We start from the raw sequence: 23128 nt of genomic DNA, 5'->3' as shown, positions 1-23128 counted from the left end.
GATGTTCTTAAGACCATGATGAATTACACGCAAAAATTTTTGTAGCTTGGGGAGTTTAGAATCTGTTGAGCAATAATGGTAACTAAACATGGCGGAGTAGATGTGAAGTCAATACAAAAAGCCATAGTGATAGGGTTTTTTTCCCATTTAATATAACAGAGGTTCTGGGACCATAATCTCAAAATTACTCCAGAGCTAAAATGTAGGTAAAGAAGAGGAAAGTTTATGTGGAAACTAGTAAAATAGGCATGTAGACTTTTGCGTGTTTGTGATTTTTCTTCTCTTCACTTTGTATCAGCTCTGAGGAGAGTTTTTCCTCCCACCTTTTTTTAGTACCCAGCTTTTCTGTGTTTTCTTTCTTTTGTATTGTAGAATTTGGCTCTGGGCATGGAGCTAAAGGTAGAAAGATTTCTGAGTTCCACTACTAACTCTACAGCTTACAATCTGTCACCTGAAAAAAAATCTTCTGTGTGATGCTGCTGAATGTTTTTATGAAAAATTCAGGAAAAATAGAAGTTTAAGCAAATGTTATTCCTGCCCCAGCTCTGTGATGTGGTTTTGCATCTTGGTACAGTGAAGATGGTACACAGTGTGACAACCAGTGGTACTGTAGCTGATAACTGCCTTGACCTCTCTTTATGTTAAGTCTCAGTGTGTTAATTTGACAGTTCATATGACGAGAGTAGAATGTAATAATTTTTGTCTGCTTTGGTATGAATTGCTGTATGTACACCAAAGTGGTGTTCATTTTTTCTTTCACCTTGGTGTCCTCATGTTTTTATATTCTAGTCCTGCACTAATTTCTCCACCTTTCTCCCCCATAGTGTTTGTGGACCTGTATGCTTTCCATGTATGTTCTCAAGGGCTTCCTCTTTTCTGGTAAAACTATCCAAAGAAATAAGAGAATGGGAGTTGCATGACACACTAATGCAATGGTGGTTGGGTCTTTTGGGTAAATATTTTATCTTAATGTATATCTGCAAGTGGACTCAATTAGGTTTGCAGAGACAAAACCAATTTTAGAATCTTTACTTTTTACTCTTCAGCCTTTCTCTTTGAAAAAATGTTTTAAGTTGTATTTACTCCATATGTGTGTATGCACATGATGCTTATACAGAGAAGGGTTTGTGGTAGTTCGCTATCTCCAGTAAAGAGTCTTTTCCACATTTTTTCTTAAAACTAACTGCTCTCTAGTTTACAGTTATACAGTGTTTATCCTATGTATATTATTTTACACTTACGGTTAACAATATTTATGGGAACATCCCAGGTTCTTACAGTGTTTTGCCCTATACTGCTAAGAATAGGTTTAATTTGCCCCATATTGTGAAGAAAATCTTGAAAATGGTCCCTCAAAAATGGCTGTAGATTTCAACTTTACGCTTTTTCTTCAACTGGCTTCTAGTATGTGTTTGTAGAAATCTCTAAACCCACAGACTTCAGTTTCAGAATATTCATTATAAGCAATATCTGTTTTTTATCAGGGGCCAAAAGGCAAAGTTCTTGAAGAAAAGATGGTAGATCTTGGACAACAGTTTCCTGACATAGGTCCTGATGTCGGTCTTCCGTATGGTGTCAGCAGCACTCTACAAGGAATGCAAAATAAACTGAAGGAAGCAGCCAGACAAATTTCAATTCTGAGTGAGGAGAAGCAGCAGCTGATTGAAATGGGAAATGGACTCAGGGCAGAGCTCAGAATGGTGTTAAAGGAAGGTAAATTTATTCTACAGAAGAGTGCTAGTTTATGTATTTAGAATAAAACCTGGAAATCAGTTCATCCTTTGAGCTTTAATATGAAGACAAAGTGCTGGACCTGACTGATTCTTGATCTGTATAATTTGTGTGAGACTGTGGTGCTGATTGTTGCAAGAAGGACCATCCTGTGATAGGAGGTGCTAACACAGAACAATGAGAGTCTGTAGGCAGTAACTTTTGTTGATGAACATATTAGATGAAGGACTCCCTGGTGCTCAGATGTCAGTGTGGCAAATGGAAGTTGAACTAAGACTTCTTTTAAGAGCAAAAAAATAGTTTATCATCTCTTGAAATAAAAACTAATGCTTCATGAAAGTGGAAAAGAAAGCAGAATAAGCTTACTACAGAGTAAACTTGAATCAAGAGTATACATAATGTAAGAAGATTTCACTGTGGACGTTCAAGTTCCATGCAACAATTGCTCTGGCAGAGAGGCAAAGGAGAAAAACACAAGGCCCGTTTCCGTATAGCATTGAGTCCATCTGCAGTGAGAAGGCCTGTATTGTGTTTCATTTATATCCACTATAAGCATTGGCTGGGAATGTAATATTGATGACAAATAACAACAGAGAATGTTTTCCTTAGTATTTTCTCTCCTTTATAGGACTTTTGCATCCTGTTAGCTCTAAGCGCTGCACAGTTTGTGTTGTCTCTGGTAGTCTTTTTCCAAGAGAGCTTGTCAGAAGAATACAGTGTCAACTATCAGCTTTAAAGCATCTACAGCACAGGCTTATGATACAGGTAATGATATGCTCTTAAAATCTATTGATAATGAGCAGTTAAGCCAGTTGTAATTCCATGAATAGAACTTTCCTTAAAATTCTGCATTTAAAAATCTTTTACTGACTTTAACTCAAATCTTCCTTTGGCACCTTGTAAGATTTCATAGAATCATAGAATATCCTGAGCTGGAAGGGACCCATGGTGATCTTTGAGTCCCGACTCCACACAGGGCAACCTAGAAGTTAAAACTTGTATGTAAGAGGATTGTCCAAATGCTTCTTGAACACTGACAGGCTTGGGACCATGACCAGTCCTTGAGGAGCTTGTTCTAGTGCTTGACCACCCTCTCAAGGAAGAACTAACTCCTAATATGCAGCCTGCACTTCCTCTGATGAAGCTTTAAGCCATTCCCTTGCATCCTATCACCAGACACCAGAAGGAAGAGATCAGCACCTCCCTCTTTGCTCCCCCTCATGAGGAGGTTGTAGACAACGAGGTCGTTCCTCAGTCTCCTTTATTTCAATCTGAACAAGCCAAGTATCCTCAGCCACCCCTCATAAATCTTACTCTCTAGTCCTTTCACCACCTTTGTTCCCCTCCTTTGGACACATTCTAATATTTCTATATACTCCTCATATTGTGGAGTTCAAAACTGCACACAGTACTCGAAGGGAGGCCACGCCAATGCTAGGTATAGCAGGACAATCTCTCCTTTTGACTGGTTAGCTGTACTGTGCCTAATGCACTCCAAGATATGGTTGGCCCTTTTGGCCACCAGGGCACATCATTGACTCTCATTGAGTTTACCATCAACCAGAACCCCCAGATCCCTTTCTGCAGGGCTGCTTTCCAGCCTCTTGTCCCCTGGTGTATACAGGCATCCAGGATTACACTGGTAATTCCAGATGCAGAATCCAGTGTTTGCTCTTCTTAAATTTCATACAGCTGGTGATTGCCAATTGCCGCAGTCTATCAAGATCTCTCTGTCAGGTCTCTCTATCTTGAAGGGAATCAGCAAGTCCCCCTAATTTAGTACCATTGGCAAACTTACTTAGTGTGCACTCAACTCCTGTGTCCAGTTTATTGATAAAAACATTGAAGGGAACTGGCTCTAAAATTGAGCCCTGGAAAACACCATTGGTGACTGGTCGCCAGCCAGATGTTACCCCATTTACTTAAAGGGTTATAGTTGGGACTTCAAAATTAACTTTTTTAAACACGATTTTCATCCAAGGAGTTTCAGAAACACTTGTGTTAATGCAGCATAAATGCAATCCTGAATTACAAGTATTAGTTTCATAAAGCTTAGCTTTAAATAAGTAAGATAAGCCATTTGAAGGATTTGCAGTGGGTTCTAAGATAAACTTGAAATTGATTAATCAGTGAGCACATTTTTAAATATCCACAGTGGTGGGATTTTCAAGCACCCTTGTCCACATTATTGTAATAGCACATTTTCCATATATGAAAGCAGGATATATAATTAACCCATCTCTTTTGTAATTAAAATACAACTTTTAATAGATAAATTGCATCTTTCATCAGAGAGACAAATGGATAAATCCTCACTCTCCTAGTAGTTAGTGGCAGATCTCCCAGTAACTTCAATAATCAGGATTTCACTATGTACTTTACTTAATTGATCAGCAGATTTGTTCTTGTGAGGATTGAGTCAGAGCAGCTGATTGTGGTTGTAGTTTTGAGGGCAGTAAACAATGTTCTTTCAGAAAAGGTGAGGTTGTTGCTCCAAGGTATAAAATTCCAGTAGAATTATTAACCAAGTTCAGTTGGGGAAACACTTCCTGTGGGAACCTGTTTGGGCAGCTTCTTCCAGTATTTGATCACCCTCCCAGTAAAGGAGGTCAGAGTCGGGTTTTTTGGTTTGGGTTTGGTTGTTGGTTTTTTTTCCCTTTATCCTTAAACAGTGTCCTGTACTTCAGTTTCTGCCCATTGCCTCTTGTTCTTCCACTGTATGCCACTAAGAAAAGTCTGCGTCGGTCGTCTTTACTTCCTCCCACCATCCCCATCAGGTGCTTAAACCTGTTGAAAAGATCACTCCTGACATCCTCTTCTGGAGGCTAAACAAGGCCAGCTTCCCTAGCCTCTCCTAGTATGTCAGATGCTCCAATTCACTGATCATCTTCGTGGGTCTTTGCTGGACTTGCTCCAGTATCTCTCTGTCTTGTACTGAGGAGCCCAAAAGTGGACACAATACTCTAAAAGTGGTTGCACCAGTGCTTGGTAGAGGGAAATAATCACCTCCCTTGGCCTGCTGGCAGCGCTTTTCCTGATGCAGCCCAGGATGCTGTTGGCCAGAGGCCTCACAACCACATTGCTGCCTCATGTTCAACTTGTAGTCCACCACATTTCCTGTGTTTCTGCTGAGCTGCTTTCCAAGAAGTCAGCCTATTAGGTTGAGTTCTGCTGAAAATAAATGTTTGGGTTTTTTTCCTGTGGCATAACACGGTGCTGCAGATTAGCCATGAGGCCTCTTAGCTGGACTAATGACACAAACTTCTGGGTCAGATTCTAGATTTTAGAAAATAGTGTAAAAAGTTGAAATGCAAAGATCATCCAGCAACTAAATTTGAGAACAAGTGTTCTCAGGGTCAAGTTCAGTGTTCTGCTCTCAGGTCTTTAGGCAGACAGTTATCCAGCTTCTGCACAGGATTGCTATTCTCTTGGATAATGAATAGTAGTAAAAACAGATAATGCTTGTTTGAATATGAAAGGAAAAGGCTCTTCAAGCATCCAAAGTATGCAGCAGCATTTCAGCCGGAAAAGGCATATTATTTGGGGAAGACAGTTGGTACACATGTTTCTTGGCTAAGGTGAATCTATCAGATTGAATCTACGGCAACATTATGGAATATATTCTAAGGGAACCTGGCAGGGAAGAACTCTGAGTTTGACGTCCTACCACAGGTGCTTGAATTTCTCTTAGCTTCTTCCTAGCACAAGCCAACCAACAGGAGGGACACTCCTGTTTGATAGAGAAAGGTTGCCTGAAGTCCAAAACGCTATGCTGTTAGAGTCAGAAACAAATTTGAACATATTGCTTGAGTGAAAATAAACCCCTGTTCTTCTTTACTGCCCATTAGTCAGTGAAGAAGTTTTAAAGGTTGCAGTGTGAGCAAACATTGTAAACCGTCCAGCAGGCAGCGATAAACTGAGACTGCCATCTGCTGTACCTTTACAGAGCTAATGGAGACTTATGCATCCTTAGATATAACAGATAGTCTAAGATAACAGAAATTTAAAACTGTAATAAGGCAGTCAGGTAAGTGCAGTGTGACCTGGTAATCTGGTATATTTTATCCAATTTACCTAATCAAGTTCTTTTGAAATCATAAGTATTATTGAAGGCATCAAAAATACTAGTTAGGAAATACCATAGTGAAAGCCATCTGGGTTCCAAGACCGGGAATGTTCAAAGTATATGAGCTCTGTGAGAACAGATGTGGGAATGCAGCACTATTTTGCAACATTTTGTTGACCATCTGAGGACCTGATCAAGAGCTGTCACAGCAGCACTGTTACAAGAAGTATTAGCATCTTGTAGCATGAGGAAGGTCCTTAGAGAAAAGAATCAGGGAGCATTAAATAAATACCCTTTGCTGGCAGATCAGTGGTACATATTATGGGACAGTGGTACCGGCTACTTCTGGAGCAGGAGATCTTAAGCCTCTTGTAAAACTCCAAAGTGAAAAGGTCAACGCTGGTCCTAGATGAGAGTCCTGAGCATATGATTCCGATCTCCCTTTTGAGGGGATTCAGAAGGAAATAGGTGGGGCAGCTGTTAGTGTGCTGGAAGTTTGGAAAGTGGTCTGCCAACAGGTTAATTTACTGTGGAATGCCTCTGTGTGCTTGTGGATATGTAATTTGTTCAGGATGCTTGTGAAAATCTTGCTTAATTTAAAGTCACAAGCTTGGCATCCTTGTTCACTTGAACTTTCAGTTCACTGAACTCATTCTTAAGCTCTTAGACTCTTAACACCAGGAATAATTTTTTCAAAGGAGATTAGGGTCTAGCGGAGCATTCAGGTAGACCTTTTGTAGCCTGCCTGTTTCATCTGTGCACTGCTTGGATTGAGTCTGAAAACGATTAGCTAAATGCTTATACAAAACATGTAAAAATGATTTCCAGATGTGGGCAAAATTGCCACAATTCAAAAAACCTTTTTTTTTTTTTTTTTTTTTTTTTTTTTTTACAATTTTTGTTTCCTTTTCCACCTCTTTAATTTTTCTTTCTTTCACAAGTCATTTTAGAATTCAGCTGACTTAAATGGAGACCAATAAATATTCGTTGCCCATCCATCCCAGTCTTGCCTTGCCTTATTTTTAATGAGCTAGGTACTGTCTCTGCTGTTTTTCTGACATCTTGTGTCTCTCATGTTCTTTTTAAAACCATTAAAGATTGTTCTTGCTTTTGTAAGAATAAATAGATTCTAAAAATACAATGTGTCCATGGCTGTTGGAAAGGTAGCATTTGACTGTGAGTTTCCAGGTGGTGTGCTAGACTCCAGGAGAAGAAGTCCAACCTCTTCAGCTCATGGGTTGTTTGGAGGTCATGGTTGAAGTGGCTATAATTGAGGATCTTTCCAGCTCTGGAACCTTTGGGACCATATCTCTTTCTGCTGGAATTTGTCCAGACTATAAAGAAGGATAGCCTTTCTTATATCCAAGGCGTTCATCTTCAGTAGTCTCATTCCGGGCTGCTCTTTACCGAGAAGATACCTGCTGAGGCTTCAGCTCCTGCGCTGAAGCTGAGCTCCAGGCTGAGCTTCTGAACACTGTTTTCGGTGTTTTTCTTCTAGGTAATCACTCTTACTAGCCAGGCTACATTTGCTTTCATGTTCAAGATTGTCATCCTTACCAAAACCAAAATTTATTACTGTCATACCTTCAGGAATTTCAGTGTCAGTTACTTTGTATGATGGGCTCTCATTTGTTTATTTGTTTTTCTTTAGTCTGAAATATATAGCAGAAGACTGATGTTTATTTTCATCTCCTTTGACAGGGCTGAAGGAGATCTTAAACCTCTTATAAAATTCCAAATCTTTCTTTAATTGCTGCGTGTTGAATTAGGGTTTTTTACTTGCTTACAAGTTTCTTTTCCATAGCTGATTTATTTTATTTATGGGTTTTTGTAGGACTTCCTTGGGAGTTTTCTTCTGTATTTTAATCATGGGAAAAGACAAAAAGGAAGAGTGACCCTGAGTCACAAAAGGAAGAGTGACAATAGAAACTTGAGTAACAAGCAGGATGACAATAACAGCAGCAAGAAATGTAGATTTTTAACAGATCTATTAAGAGGTTTATTGGGAGGGTAGTTTGGCCCTGTTAATCTAAATGGAAAATAATTCTGCTTAATATTATTTATAACTGATTATTTTAAATCTAGCAGTGTAACAGCAAACTGAGCTATAGATGTATTACTTTTAGAGACCACAGATTACTTGTCTTAATGTAATATTTTCTATTAGGAGCTGCAGTATGCAAAGCAGCAGCATCCCTCAAGGATATCTTCTCTAATTGTCTGCCCTGGCTTAAAGGATGAAGAAGCTCCAAGCAGATCTGGGGAAAAGATGGAATTACCATCCACTGAGGTACAGTGCAGTTTTATCATCAGTGTAATTTGCCTTCAGTTGGAATTTTCAGTTGCATTTGTTCAGCAGCCACCTCCTGGAAGACTTAAAAATATATGCTTTTTTTTTTTTAATTATGCATTGTTCCTGTAGAAAATAACATTTGTTAACACTTACTACACTTGGGTTTCTCAATCACTTTCATGATGTTGTAATTAATCTTCTTGTACAACCTTTCAAAATTAAAAATAATAATTTTCTTTTGACTAGCCTCTTACTGAAACCTTCTATCTTTGCAAGACCAAGATGCCAATTTTCAGATGTATTTGATGTGAAAAGTATGCATCTCTCTAAGAGTGTGTTTGAATTTGAACAGGTTCAGCTAGATTTGTCTATTGAAAATCATGAGCCAAAGCAACAAAAGGCAGATACATTCTTAAAGGTCATTCAAAGTCAGCCACCCAGGCAGAGTCCTAGCCAAGCCCAGCAGGTTCAGCTTGCTTCATCTAGAGCACATAATTTCTGTCAAGGTATGTGGCAAACTTTAGAAATGGGATCAAGCCCCTCTGTTCTCAGTCCCTAGAAGAACACTGACCAAGCTAAGCATGTTTCATGAAGTAATTAACAGTACTTGTCTCTTCTAGAATAATGGAAGTACGGTAGTAGATTCTGTCACCTTCCACAAAATTTTTACATGACTGCTACTGTTGTTACAGTCCTGTAATCGGAATCTGAAGATCTAATGAGTTTACTTGAAGTGAATTTCACCGTTGCAAGCAGAAGTAAGAATTAAGAGGAACATCTATATACCTCTCTGGTTTTAATGCCATTGTTACAAATACTTCCCCCCTTTTATCAAATACTCCTGGAAAATGCAAATATCCTTCTGTTCTGAAATAGTCTAAGACTTATCTGGGGCAGATATGAAAGCGTCTGCCTGAGAATTGCACACTTTGTGTGTTGCCAAGCGACTGACGGATCAAATTGTAATTTGGCAAATCCTTGCTCAATCATTATTTTTGTGTCATGTTAATAGCTACAACACTGCTTAGTGTGCTAAGACTCAAAGGCCAAAAGTGAGATCATGGGCATAATGTGGTATATGCTGTGGGCACACAGTAAACTAGGCATTGTTATTCACTAGAATTTTATAGTCCAGTAGGAAATTTTAGCTGAAGTGCCACTTGTAAGGTATGTGCAGTAAACTGTAGCCTTTTCACAGACAAATTGAAAGGAAACTTTTTAATGGTAGTCATTATCTTAAGCAGTGTATTGCAGGTGACGCTTACGTCTCCCAAACTATTGGCATGTTCATGAAGTGATTCATTATCGGCAAAACTTTGGAAAACTCCTGTGGATGGGACAAAAAATAACGGCCTTAAATTATAATACTGGAAAAACTTAAGAGATGGCTAATAACGGAGAGTGTTCACCAGAAATATTGTGGACTCTTTCTTATTAAAGGTCTTTATAAACAGATGGATAAACATTTCTCCAGAATGTTCCAAGTAAAGGTGACTTTCATTTTTTCAGAAGAGACACAGCATTCAGTAAGTTATTTCTTACAGTGCTCTAGGGCATGTGTGAGTTGTTTGGGGTTTTTTTCTTTTGATGTTTTTATCAGCATCATTATTCCTGAGATCTGATGGCAGCTGTGGGGTTATATGTCAGCCGTTTAATCATTTTCGAATGAGCTCTATATTAATAGTGACCTGTTACCACTACATAGATCGTCAAGTGCCATTAACCAGACTGCAGGAGCAAGAAAGCAACCCGTGGGATAAGGGAAGTGATTTGCTCCTGTCTATTTGGTACTTGTGAGGCCACATCTGGAGTACTGTGTCCCGTTTTGGGCTCTGGCACAAAGGATTGATGAGCTAGGGTCTAGTGGAGGGTGACTCAGATGGCTAGGGTGCTGAAACACATGTTACTTGAGAAGAGTTTGAGAGACCTGGGTTATTCAGTGTGAAAGAGACAGTGGGTGGCCTGATTGCTGCTTTTTAACTACCCAATGAGGGATTTTGGAGACAACAAAGCCAGACTCTGAGATGCACAGTGAAAAGAGGCAAGGGACACAAGTTGTGCCAAGATGCATTCTGAGCAGGGAGTCATAAGCACTGTGACATTTCACCCAGAGGTTCTTTCCAACCTACATTGAACCTAGTTTTAAAAGTGTATAGATGGAATGAACCATCTTTAGCAGCACACAGGGGAAAAAAAAAATTAAAAGGGGTTTCAAAATTAAGAATGGATTAGAAGTGTATTTATTCACAACAGCAGTTCATTGCAGGGGCAAAGTAATGTGCATTGACAGACCTGTAGGACTGGAATGGACATAGTGCTGACAGTCATGATTCATGTGCTTTTCTGTGGGACTGTAATAGGAAGAGTATTTCAGGTCAGGCCTATATTGACAGGATAAGCAAAAGGATGTCTTTGAAACATTACTGATAGTGTCATGCAGTTTCGTGCTGCTGCTGCATGATGCAACACCACTGGCAGCCTTACAAGGACATCAGTTTCTTAATGTCTAGAAATTTCCAGCCACCGTTGCAAAACTTACTGTAGATATTTGGGGATCTAGAGAACAGCAAAGTGGAAAGATGATACTGCCAACATGAGACAAGTGAAACATGAATAAGGAGGGATATTTTCCTGAGAACAACCTTAATTTGATCTCTGCATCCAGATTTACCCTAAGAATACTGGAGTGGTGCTTCTCGGTCAAACATGCAGGCCCTGAAATACTGCATTGCAAGAATAGCACTTTAAAAAAATCTTTCATGTTGCTTAGCTTTCTCCTCTAGGAAACCATTTGTATGGTATCCTTAATTCTACTAGACTAAATTCTGCATTTCAGAAACAAGATTGTGAAAGCAAAATCTTTTTTGGAAGAATCTCACCTCAGAATATAAAATTTTTTCAAGGAGTTCTGCTTCTGATTTTTAACAAAGGCTTGCATTATTTTTCATGCCTGAGCTGTGGAAAATTAATTAAATATTTCCTGTTTAAAACCACTCACTTGAATTTAATACATTTATCCAAAGCATGGTTACAAGTGGGTAGAACTGTCATTAAGATGGAGTGACTTGGTGTTGGGCTTTCAGATACAAGTGGCACATGCATAGACTTGAAAACTCAGTAACAAAAAAATGCTTTGCAACAAAGCAAGCAAGTTAGTTTGCTTATTCAAACATTTCTTTACAAGTTCAACTCTACAAATCTGTCACACCAGTAGTTGTGGTTTTGTGGGCATTTCTGGTGAAACAAACAATTGTAGTGTGAGAAAGATTTTCTGAACCTGTTAAACAGCTTCATTAATTTTTTTTCATGTACAAAACAGCCTATTGGGACTTAAAATTGTTGGCATGTCAAGTAAGCCCTGCAGTTTGCTGTATTTTCAGCATATGACACAACTCAATGGTTTTTGAAGTGTTTATGACTACATGTTAGCACTGAGTTACTGAAGTGGACTGTTATATACTTCATGCATTTCACCATAGAATTCGGAACTTGTGGAAGCTTCTAAGCAGTCAGAAGGCTATGAGAGGTTTAATTTTCTCTCTCCTTGCTCTACCTGCTGATTTTTAGTTAGTACTTTAGGAATGAGATGGATTTAATAATTTGTATGATAATTCTGCAGATAAGTAAAAAGAAAGGATTTACAAGGATCACAGATTCTTTGTTCAGGTGTTTTTATTGCTCTGTGCTGTTGAAAGAAAAAGATCCTACTACAGAGGGAGACAAGTACAAGCCATGCTGATACTAAAAACATCAGTGTTACGTGCATAGACTCTACTAGTAAGAAATACACTTCTGTATTTCTTTCCTTTTTATATGTCCTATCCCAGAGGTTGAAAGCAAGTGGGAGACTTTGGTTGGTGATCCGTATCATATGTGTCTTGAATGCTGATGACAGGCCATCCTCAAAAGAAAGTTGCTTGTCAGAGAAGTTACATGCTTTCCTCTGAAAATCATGACACATGTACACCCATGTGATAGCTTCTGTAGATGCTGCAAGGTTTCTTTATTCACCTGCGGGCTACAGGACCTTTTTTGATTTTAGAAATAAACGTTAGACAAGAGGAGGGGAAGCTTTATAAAACATCTAGAAAACTGGAATTTATTTTTCTTCAAGTAATTTAGCTTAATCAAGATTTTACTTGCTACTGGAGACACTTGCTAGTTTTTCTGGAAGGAAAGGCAAACATCACCTATTAAAGTTCAACTGTAAACTGCAGTTAGAGTGTAGCCAATATTGTGAACTGTGCTTTGTGGTACCATGTGAAAAGCTCCTGATCAGCTATATCTCCTCGGGTCAACAGAGGCTGGGGTCAGTGCAGAATGAATAAGGGCATGAGGCAAGCTGTATCTGCAGTTAGAATGTCCCCACGCGTCTCGTTTTATATATTTTTGGGGTAGATGAAACTGTATTTTCCATGCCAGAGGAGGGCTCCAGTTGTGGTGGATGGTTCCACTGTGCATTTTGAGAACCCCCAGATACAGATGCAGCTGTGTGCTGGGTGTATAAATCTGAGTTTACGTTGTAGGCTAACAAAGAATGAGATTGAGCTGCTTTGAAGCAAAGTAACTTTTCTGGTTTACTACTTGAACTTACATAGGGAGTCTTTTACTATAATTCTCATTGTTACTTGCAAGGAGGCTCTGTGGTCTGAAATTCTACACTCTATGGATCAAAAGTTATCTTAAGTGTTTCCACACTAGACGATTTCAACAGCTCTGACATCACTGACAGTTCTAAAAGCAATCCATGTGGGTAAAAAGCTGGCCAGAGAAAGAATCTGGTAGAATATTAACAAACAGAATGAACACTCTGGCTCTGGCTTCATTCCGGCTCCAATCAGATTTAGACTCATGATTTCTTTTCTACGTTACATAAAACTTCATTTTTGAAGTGATTCACAAATATTAACTAATCTCCTAGTTACATTTTCTTCATTTAAATGTTCTCCTGAATAGGAACTTGCTTGAGCTGGTGTTCCTTCAGAAGCACTGTTAGCCATAAGCAAATATCTAGTGACAAGTTTTTTAAATGAAATTTTCCATTGGGGAAATTTTAGTTTGCTCGTACCTGTATCCCTTCGGTTTGGGGGGAAAAACAAAAATCTGTGAATACTAATTTCTGATTGTAGTTAACACACATCAAATAGAAGATATGTGCAGCGTTTCAATACACTAAACATTTAGGTCCATTTTCAAAAGCAGTTTAGGCTCTTAACAATGATGGTACTAACTCTTGTTGCCAAGGTCACTTCTGAAAGTAAGTTACAGGCTTGTAAATGAGGTGTGCTTTCTCATTACTTGTGAAAACCATGCTACTGTGCATGGTCATGCTGATTTTATTCAAGATCCTTCACACATGTGAGCAGTCTCAAGCAAAACCAGTAACACACGGAGGTCCTCATTTAGTGTTCTCTTAGGATATTTCCCTTTAAATAGCATTTCTATCTCTGTGGTATTGGATCTTCGTCTTTTGCTATTTTATAGAACAAATCTCACAAGTTTGCAATTTCATGGCTTTAAATTTCTTTGTTAACATCGATTTTTGACAGTCCAAAACTTCTTAACAGCCATATAGAACACTTGTGTTCTGTGTTGTTGTTCCAAACACCTAACTAAACAGCCTTTACTAGTTATAACTGTAGTGTCTCTACTGATGTCAAGAGACAACCATAGAGAAGACTTCAGAGGAAGTGATGTATGTGATTCACTGGTGCTTGGTTACTTTGCCTTTGGATCTACAGGACGAGGGCCTCCCATGTTATTTCTGAAAGTCATCCCCTTGATTGTATACAAAAGACCCTTCAAAACTGAGAGAGTATTTAAAAACCAGGCTGTCTGTAAGCAGTGTTGACTGTGTGCTGTTTATGGATGTGCTCACTGCTGTTAGCTAGACCACAAACAAGAAGTATTCTCATTCTGCTGTGGCTCCTTTGAGGCAAAATAACCTTTGAAGCTGTATCCAGTACCTTTCAGACACTGCTGCCTAAACTGTTGATGTTGTGAAATTCTGCTTTTCTGTCTGCCAGATGTGGTAGTGGTCTAGGGTAAAGCATTTTAATGATTAAAGTCCTTTTTCCCAGGCAGGAAAACACACCCAAAGGTCTTCATGGGCTCAAGCATCCTCTTTCATATCTTCTACGTCTGTAGGTAGCCACTAGGTGGCAAGCTGAACAACATGATTCCACATCAATAGCACGAGTCCACTAAACTTTTGCTACCTGCAATAACAAATGCCACCAAGCTGACTCACTGCAGAGACTGCACACACGTGAGTGAATAGCTGTTTCCAGCTAAGCCTCAACATAAAAATTACTTTGAAAAGTGTCGTGTTTTGACACTAGCCACAGTGCTGTGCTTTGCTTAGAGCATTAAACATAGTAGCTTTGCATACAGCTATAAACCCTCAATAAGATTAATTAGTTCCATAGTTCAAGAATACTTTTTATTTCCTTCCATGTAGAATTTTGTCTAGACTTTCTATCATGTTCTGCTGACTATGAAAATTTGCCTTATCCTACTAAAATCTTTGTCAATTTGTGCACTTTTTATTCTTGCTCTGTGATTGAATAGCTCCTGGGACTGAAGCCTGTCATGATCAAAGAAATTCAGCTAGTACAGTATGCTGTAGTATATGCTAAGCAAGTATATTATATCTATTTCTGCTGTCTGCTTTGTCTCTCCATAGGAAATCTAAAGCTAAAATCTCAGTGCCTTGAAAAATAAGGATTAAGTGGCTGGAGCCAAGCACCTGTAAATATTACCTATAGTTTACAATAAATACTGTGATTGACCAATGCCACTGATCTTACCTAATGAAACCTGTGATAAGACTAAAATTCAGTTAGTTGGAGATAGTGGTTTTCAGAGAATTATGCGAGAGGCTGCAGAATGGACTCCCGATTGGTATTAAGATCAGTCTCCCTCCTTTGCAACCAAAAATGTTACTTTTTTACTTAGTCCTCTATAGTACACACAGATATTTTAGACAACAAAAATGAAGATTTCAACAGTAAATGCCTCCCTCTGTGAGAGAAGAGGGAGAGAAAAAAAAAAAAAGAGAAAATGATAGTTCAGCTTTGTCAAGCCACAGAATTGCCTTTGAGCCCTTCGGATCATGCATATCCAAACATGTTTGCTGCAGCTTTTATGGCTGCTCCTGATTTCTTGAAACAGACCAAACTATTGCAGCCAGCTACTTGATCACCATTTCACAATGCGGGAACAGGTAGGTCTAACTTTGTATCATGTTGTCCAGTGTGTTGGTATTGCTTTGGCGGATATAGATGTGCTCTGACTAGGGAGAGAAGGGTAAACCTGTGAAAATGGGGTGTTTAAAAACATCTGAACACAGAGGCAGTGCTTGACCTGAGGAGTTACACCAATCTTTCAGCTATCTTCCCTTCTCCTCTCTTACGCAGTCTGAGGCTAAAGGAGAATGAAACGGTACAGATGAAACAAGGATTGAGCAGAATATCATCAGCATAGCAAGCCCTAATGGACAGTTCTGTGCCCCTAGATATAGAAATGGTTCTGTTTCTCACTCAGTATAAGACCTTGACAATGTGGCACTATGGCAGCAGTATATTTAGGAAAAAAGAGTAAACCAGTACTCTCAATTTTTCAGTCTCGTAAGTAAATAAGAACATAACTACAAAGTATTTTTCTTTCTTTTTTTTCAGCAGTGGAATTTGAAGTTACATGTTCTGAAGAATCTCCGCAAAATATAAAAGCCAAGGATAAACTTGAAATGCCAGCTGCAGATTTGACAGTCAGAGGAACCAGGCTGGAAGTTCAGCAGAAGTTAAAATCCAGGAATTTGTCTTATGATTATCCCATAAAACCAAAAATCTCTTCTAAGGTGGCAAAAATCCGCAACTATAATATTAAAGACTGATTTATTTGTTGTCAGCAAGTTCTGGATCCACACTTGCTATTAACTTACTTTGAAATCTGTAAATCAAATCTAAATATCAGCTTCAATTCTGTATGTTGAGTTGGGATGTTTGCAGCCAGAAGATAGAACAAATACCATGTTTCATACTGTGAACCCTAACGCAAAGGGTTAATCTGTGTATATTACTGGTTAATACAGATTTACTTTAATTATATGTGTTAAATAATGCTTGCATCATGGATTTAGGAATGCCCAGTTAATACATATGTAAAGCCTTGTGCCTCTAAGCAGGGCTTGCAGGTCTTTAGCAAATATTTTGTTGAGAAACTGTAGATGTGATTTAAGCTTAGAAGTGGGATGCCTTAACCTACTAGTTTTCTTATAATTAACAATGCAACCGTTAATCCTGTGCAGCTATCTCTCTACTTGAAAGAAGAGGGGTTGAAAAGATGGCACCTGAATCTGTATTTTCTCTCATCTTCTGCAGCTCTTTCCACTTACTTAGACAGCATGAAAGAGTATAAAATTAAACTTCTATTGTTATACCAGTAATTATATTTTCATTTAACAAGAGATTGTCTAGCGTTTAAAGCAGTGAAAAACATGTTCATTAGCAACACTTAGAATCATACAGAAGCATTGTAAGAAGTAAGTCTTACAACAGAAGAAAACTTGGATGAGTTCTGAGGTAATGAAGGTTATCTATATAGTTGTAAACATGCCAGGATATTGAAACAAGTAATTGGTGTATTTTTGTAACATTTCCAGTAATGCTGAGCTGTCTTGGGATATTATACTGATGAACTTTACTAAAAGTAAAGGAAATACATATTAAAAATGCAAGAAAAACCTTATTTACTGTGAAGATGGTCAAGCACTGGAGCAGATTGCCCAGAGAGGTTGTGGAGTCTCCATCTCTTGGTCCATCTGTGGACCAACTAGACACAGTCCTGGGCAGCCTATTCAAGCTGACCCTCCTTTTGCTGAGGGATTGGACTAGACGATCTCAAGAGGTCCAACCTAAGTGATTCTGTGATTCTGTGAGTGGTATCACCGAAGTGAATAATACTTCTCAGTTGCTGCTAGAAACATATAAAATCTAAACAAGATTAATGAAGAGAGCTACTTACCCATAAGGGTTTTTTTTTCCCCTGTAGCACTTTTCTTTTTAGAAATGCTTTTCTGGTTCTTTTTGCAAACAGCTGCTCTCTTTGGCATCTGACAAAGTGGTAGTAATCATTTCGAGAATTTGAATAATTATTTTTCTGCTCCCTGCTGAAAATGTTTTGGTTTAGTGCAAAGGTGTTATATTATAATCAGATGCTAAATCTACAATGAATTTCATTGAGAAGTTACCAAGCCAATATGAGGCCTGAGAGACCTTGTGAGCTTCTTTCTAAATCATTTAATTACTTGAAAATCCTGTTGCTGGATTCAACATTTAACATTGTTCACAAGCCGGAACAACATGATGCATTCCCTTGAACCAGGCCCTGAATGAGCTCTTTCTGTAGCTCAAAGCATAGTGGTTTCTAACAAGTGCAGGAATTTTGGCCCAGATCACACCAGTTACAGCTCTCTCTGGTTATTCTGGAACACAATGTGTCAATTCCAAAGTTTTGAATAGCTGTAGGTAATCCTGCTTTTTTTTCTTTTTTTTTTTTTTTAATTTCCAGTTCCATGTTCAATATTGAACTGTGGAGATACACAATATTTCAGTGCTAACAGATTCTGTGCTTTTACAGGTATTAAAAGCCCTTAGAAAAAAAAGCAGTTCGTTCCATAATCTTTGCAACACCACATCTGATCCTGGAAAACATTGCTCTTCATTCCTTACATCATGGATACAAGCTCACGGGCTGCAGACTTCAGAGTGCCTTTGTGCAGATTTCTTTGCTGGTTTTTAAGGTATTTTGTTTGCTGCTTTGAGGGGTTTTGGTTTTCTTCCTGTGGTTGGTTGGTGTGTCATTGTCATCGTCCCCCCCTCCCCAGCATGTCACCTGATATGCCTGGTCATGCAGACATCTTGCCAGAAATGCAACTTTAATTTATTAAGTTTCCCTGAGAAACAGGTTTCCTTAAGGGAATTGTAGGTAAGGGAAGGTGATAGCTCTTGATTGTTTCATTTTGGTTTACTTGTAATAGAAAAAAGTAGTTCAATCATTGTACATTTGTTTCAAAGTAACTGTAATAAGTATGAAATCATATAAGTATGAAAATTAACAAAGCATGCCTAATAACAATAAATAACATGAACTATTGCTTGGATCCTGTTTGGGGATTCTATGCTGTGTACTAAATACAAGGGGGAAATTTTCATGTATTTCTCTTATGACCAAAATATTTAACAAATTGGCATTGATTCTTAACAACGGATGAGAAAAGAGTGGTGACAAGGTAGTACTGAAGATGCTATGAAATTGTACAAAGAAAGGAGAGCCTATAAAAAGGGAATTCCAGCTGATCACGGAGTCCTAAAAAGGTAAAACAGAATAAACTGGTGATTGTTGTTATCAAAGGGTTAAAACACTATTATAGTATGGAGGAATATATGGATAAAGGCAAAAGTTCTGCCCAGAGAAGGTCAGGGTCGAGCTGTCTTATGTGGCAGCGGTGTAAAGGACCGATGGCAGTGGGGCCTTGCCCGGTGTATTCAACGCCAGACTAGCGATGGCGGGGCACCTGCATCTCGGCGTCCGGGTCCACGTTTGACGACCGAAAGGCGGGATGGCTTTTTTTGGGTTGGAGTTGCCAGTCGTAGGTAATACAGAACAAAATTCAAGTTTGTTTAGTTTTGCTTTAAATCACTCAGTGTAAGGTATAAAGTGGATAAAAGGTGTCCTCACACAGAGCCACCATCCCTTTTTCCTCCCTTTGGAAAGGGGCGTACCAGGGGCGCGGTGGGGAGCGAGCGGCGGCCCGCGCCCCGCCTCCGGACCTGTTCCGTTGCCGCCAGTCACGGCGCCGCGACGGGCCCGGGCACGGGGCAGAGCATCCCCGGCCGGCGTGCGGGCTGCCCTGTGGTAACCCCGGGGCTGCGCTCCGCCGGGGTGAACGACCGCGGCCTCCGGAGAGCGCCGGGTGCCACGCGCGCCCCCGGCCGCCCCTCAGCCGTCACCACATCGCCTTATCGCCTAGCAACACCCCACAGGCCCCGCGATTGGCAGGGCCGCGCCCCCGCCCACACGCTTCCGCCTCCGGATTGGGCCCCGTCCCGGGATGGCGCGCCCAGCCCAGCCCCCCTTCCCTTTGTGCGCCGCGGGCGCGAGCGGGCGCTCCGCAGTCCAGCCCCGCCTGGCCCGGTTCCCGCGTGCCGCTGCGGCTGTCGCCGAGCCGTGGTGCCGGCGCGGCAGTAGGTCCCCAGTGTGAACACCCGCGGGGAGGTGGGACAGGGACACGAAGAGGACCGCGCCCTGCGGTGGGTCGGCGCTGCCTCGCCCCCAGCCACGCTGGCCCGAAGCCAGGGCCCCCCCCGCAGCGCCCAGCCCTCCACGATACGGGGCGGGGAGCGAGAGCTTGGCCTGGTGCCACGGCACGGGGGCCCGCCTGGGTCCGCCTTGGCCTGTGGAGCCCTCCTCCCGTGGAGCGGCTCCGGTGGGTAGGGGTTGGCATCACCCCGGGGCCGGCTCGGGGCGGCCCTGCCCCGACTCTCATTGGACTGCGGCAAGGAGTAAACTGTCAGCCCATGTGGCGTGGCCGCCGGAGGTGGCGACTGCTTAAATAGCGGCAGGAGCTAGAGGGAGACAGTGAGGAGAGCGGAGCATCGGCTGTGCGCAGCTGGGCACCGGCCGCCGCAGCGCCCGTGTCCGCCCGCAGAGCCTGTCCCGTACCAGCTCGGTCCGGCCCTGACGCCAGAGTCTTCCCAGCACGAAGCCTTCCGCCGCTGTGCAGGTACCGACGGGACAGCGGATGTGGTGCGGTCGGGGGAGCGACAGTCTCCGCCGGCCGTCGCGCCCAGCTGTCGCGCTGGGAAGGCTCCATCTTGCTCTGTACACTGTGTGGGGCTGCGCCCGCCCCCCACCAGGCGGGTGGTGTTGGGCCGCGAGGTCGGCCGGGGTCCGTGGGCCCGACCCGCCCAACCAGAAGGTTCTACGCCCCGGCGCCTTGGTCTCTGCGCCCTGTTGCTGCAGGCCGTGCCGAGGAGAGTCCCCGCCAGCTCGGCGGGGGGTTACTGAACCTCAGCCTGCCGCTCCATTCGGCGAGGTGGCTCGGAGGGAGGCTGAGCGGCTGCATTGTGGGGCTGGCCCTCGGCCATCTTGGCGGCGGGCGGGACCATGCCGCCGCCGCGACCCCTCACCGCGGGGCCGGGTGCGCTCACGAGGGCACAGGCGGGACGCTGCTGCCCGCAACCCTCACGCGCGTCCGGAGGCAGGAGCCTTCCCGCCGTTCCCCCGAGTTCCGGCGTGCCATGCCCCGCAGCGGCGGCGAGGGGCCGCGCCCGGTGCGGAGCGAGCGCGCGGCTGAATGGGCCTCTCTGTCCTGGCAGCGGGGCGACGGCGCTGCGCTCTCCCTCGGTCTCGGGTTAGAGTAAAGCCCTGGCGTGGCAGGCTAAGGAAGCCTGCAAGGGAGGAGACCCGGCGCTCGCTATTGCGAAAGGTGGCTGGTCAGTAGGTACTAGGAAACCATCTCTATAAAGGTGCCGCATATACCGCTGAACTTCTTTTTTCCGCTTTTATATAAATCAGCTGGCCACGTGAAATAACCCATTGATCGTACACCAGCCTGGATTTGATGATAGGATGCTTTCAGGAACGAGATTATCATCTCTCTCCTTCTGTTTTTGCTCCTGTTTGGTTTTTATTCAACATTGCTTTCCTGGCATACGACCCTTTGAGATACTGGATGCATATTTTGGTACCTAAAAGCTTTATTTGGATGCTTAAATTGAAACAGGCGGTGTTAAAGCTGTGTATGTTAGCTTGCGTGTGCCTTCAGAGAGTGTTGGGCGCTTTGGAACGTGTCTTGCCTTAAAAAACAAAAGGGAGGAAAAGCCTCAAGTCTCATGAGCAAAGGGTTTACCTTTTCCTGCAGCCTCTAAGCTTCTTGAAATAAACAGAAAATACTCGTATGTTGTGAAAGGCCGCATTTAGTGGATGAATTCAGAGGATGAGGGCCCTACATGGAGGGCAGTTGTGAACAGGCAGTATTTTACAAACGTGGTGCAGTGATACTGGAGACTTAAATTTTGTACAAATAAATTTGGGAATCAGCAGAGCTGTGTTGATTCCATGAGCAAAATCTAACCTACTTTTCTCAAATACTAGCTTCTCCATCAGATTGTATTTCCTGCTAAGTAATGTATTTTCAATATAAAACTCACTACTGTTTTTCATTTGTCTTGTGGTCAATAGGACAAATCCAGCCTTGAAACAAAGACCTTTTAACTGTCTGTTTCAGTTAAATCGAAGCTATGGCACACATTGATGGTAGCCAAATGCTTAAAAAAAAGAAGCATAAAGAAAGGCAGCTTGTGTTTGCCTCTATTTTGTAAAGGTTTTGGTTGTTTTTTTCTTTTGGAGGCAGGCATTCTAGCGCTTTACAAGTGAAGTTAGTATGTAATGACAGGTTTAATTACAAAATCTGGAAATGATAGAGATTAGGAAACCTAGATTATGATGTAGTCATAATGAAAAACTAAGAAAGCAATCCATTTGTCAATATCTGTGCTGAAGGAAGCTATGGAGGAGTCACGGATGGTTCATTTTACAATAGTGGGAGCTCCAAAAAAGATCAAGATTTGGGCTGCCTGGGAACAGTTGCGTTGAGAATTCTGTCTCACCTTGACAGCAGCCATCAAAATAACAGTGAAATAAGCATCGTTTTCCTGTCTAGGAAGGAGAACTGTGCATCAGGCCAAACTAGATTTGGATTTTATTCGTTGTTACTCTGCAGTTTCTTCTTCTCTCCCTCTTCTCCTTTCTTCACTGAACCTTAGGTGCACATTGGTACAGGTGTGAGTGGGAGAAGAAATCAAATTTTACCATGACTTTTATATTTTTCTTCTCTTTCTTTCCCCTTCTAAAAGCTTACAAGCTTAATGGACAAAGAGATGTTTTTGTAGGGAAACAGTAGATAAAATTATTGTAAAAAGAAAAAAGTCATGCAGCTGCCAGGGATGGTGGAAAATGATGATTAATACTTTCCCTCTTAATTAATTTTTGGTGCTGGATTAGTGAGATACTGAAAAATGTTTTAAATGCAATGGAGAACATTATTTCAACTTAAGAGTAACATTGGTAATAGGATAAAGCTAACCTGATACTAATAGGTATGCAATACGGAGAAAGCAAGGCTAAGGTGTAACATGATTGGAGAAAGGAATTGGCATCAGTAAGCAAACCAGACTTGTCAAATGGCTAATGTGGGAGGTAGAGCGCAGGTATAAAGTGATGAAAGTTGTTCCTAGTCAATAATAAAGGGATTGCTAGTTATTGCTGGCCACCAACTGAATGAGTCGGCAACACAATTATCATTGCCAAAAAATATTGTGTAAATCCAGTGAGGTGGTAGTTTATGCTTAACCGAGATGTCTGTTGGACTGATATGTTGGGGTAGGTATTTGCTTCTCCCTGCTTTTCCCTCAGTTAAAAATGCAAGCTATCTGGGAAGAATTTGCAGAATTCCATTAAAGCAAAACTGTGAGGTAAATGGAGGAAAAAGGGTGTTAGATGTCTAGTTGGATCCAGCAAAATACAGCCTTAAGAAAACAGAGAATCCTGGTTTTTCCCTTTTTATTTTCATCTCCCTTTTTCGACCTGTTGCTTTCAACAGCCTTGCTCATCAAATGCAGTAGGAACAGTCTCTTCTGTATATTTGCTGTAGTCCAATCTCCTTTAAAACAGATGTAGAAGTAATTTTATTGATCCTCTACTTCAAAATCTGCCAGTGTGCCGTGCATAGTCTAAAAATGCACTACAGAAAAAGAGAGTCTCTAATACAGTAAAATAATACAATACAATACACCATTTGTGGGTAATGTCAATCAACTTTAAAATGGTTTTCCGGCTTATTATCTGTAAAGAAGGATCAAAAGCATTGTTGGTAGCCATAATATAGACTGGTTTGGGTTGGAAGGGACCTTAAAGCTCATCCAGCTCCAACCCCCTACCACAGGCAGGGACACCTTCCACTAGAGCAGGTTGCT

At 41.3% G+C, this 23128-nt stretch overlaps 2 protein-coding genes across 20 annotated transcripts in view; both read left to right on the top strand.

The window, feature by feature from the left end:
- The window catches only part of CCDC57 (coiled-coil domain containing 57), a 47534-nt gene extending 29288 nt beyond the window's left edge, over nt 1-18246 (top strand). For 12 of the 19 annotated variants that reach the window (XM_030506263.1, XM_030506256.1, XM_030506250.1 and 9 more), the window contains 5 exons: nt 1485-1713; nt 2360-2496; nt 7965-8087; nt 8443-8596; nt 15770-18246. In XM_030506263.1, coding sequence (XP_030362123.1) covers nt 1485-1713; nt 2360-2496; nt 7965-8087; nt 8443-8596; nt 15770-15984 — 858 coding nt within the window. In that variant the 3' untranslated portion in view covers nt 15985-18246. Of the gene's footprint in view, nt 1-1484; nt 1714-2359; nt 2497-7964; nt 8088-8442; nt 8597-14170; nt 14359-15769 lie in introns of all 19 variants that reach the window. The other 7 variants (XM_030506266.1, XM_030506265.1, XM_030506267.1 and 4 more) reach the window with 5 other exon arrangements.
- Nucleotides 18247-19728: 1482 nt separating this feature from the next.
- Nucleotides 19729-23128, top strand: part of FASN (fatty acid synthase) — a 44328-nt gene continuing 40928 nt past the window's right edge. The window contains exon 1 of the mRNA XM_030506071.1: nt 19729-19875. The gene's annotated coding sequence lies outside the window, so the exon portion shown is untranslated. The remainder of the gene's footprint in view (nt 19876-23128) is intronic.

The sequence above is a fragment of the Strigops habroptila genome, chromosome 14 (genome assembly GCF_004027225.2).
Source record: "Strigops habroptila isolate Jane chromosome 14, bStrHab1.2.pri, whole genome shotgun sequence".
NCBI classification, from domain to species: domain Eukaryota; kingdom Metazoa; phylum Chordata; class Aves; order Psittaciformes; family Psittacidae; genus Strigops; species Strigops habroptila.
The sequence above is the reverse complement of the archived record's forward strand: the minus strand, read 5'-3'. Positions and strand labels throughout refer to the sequence as shown.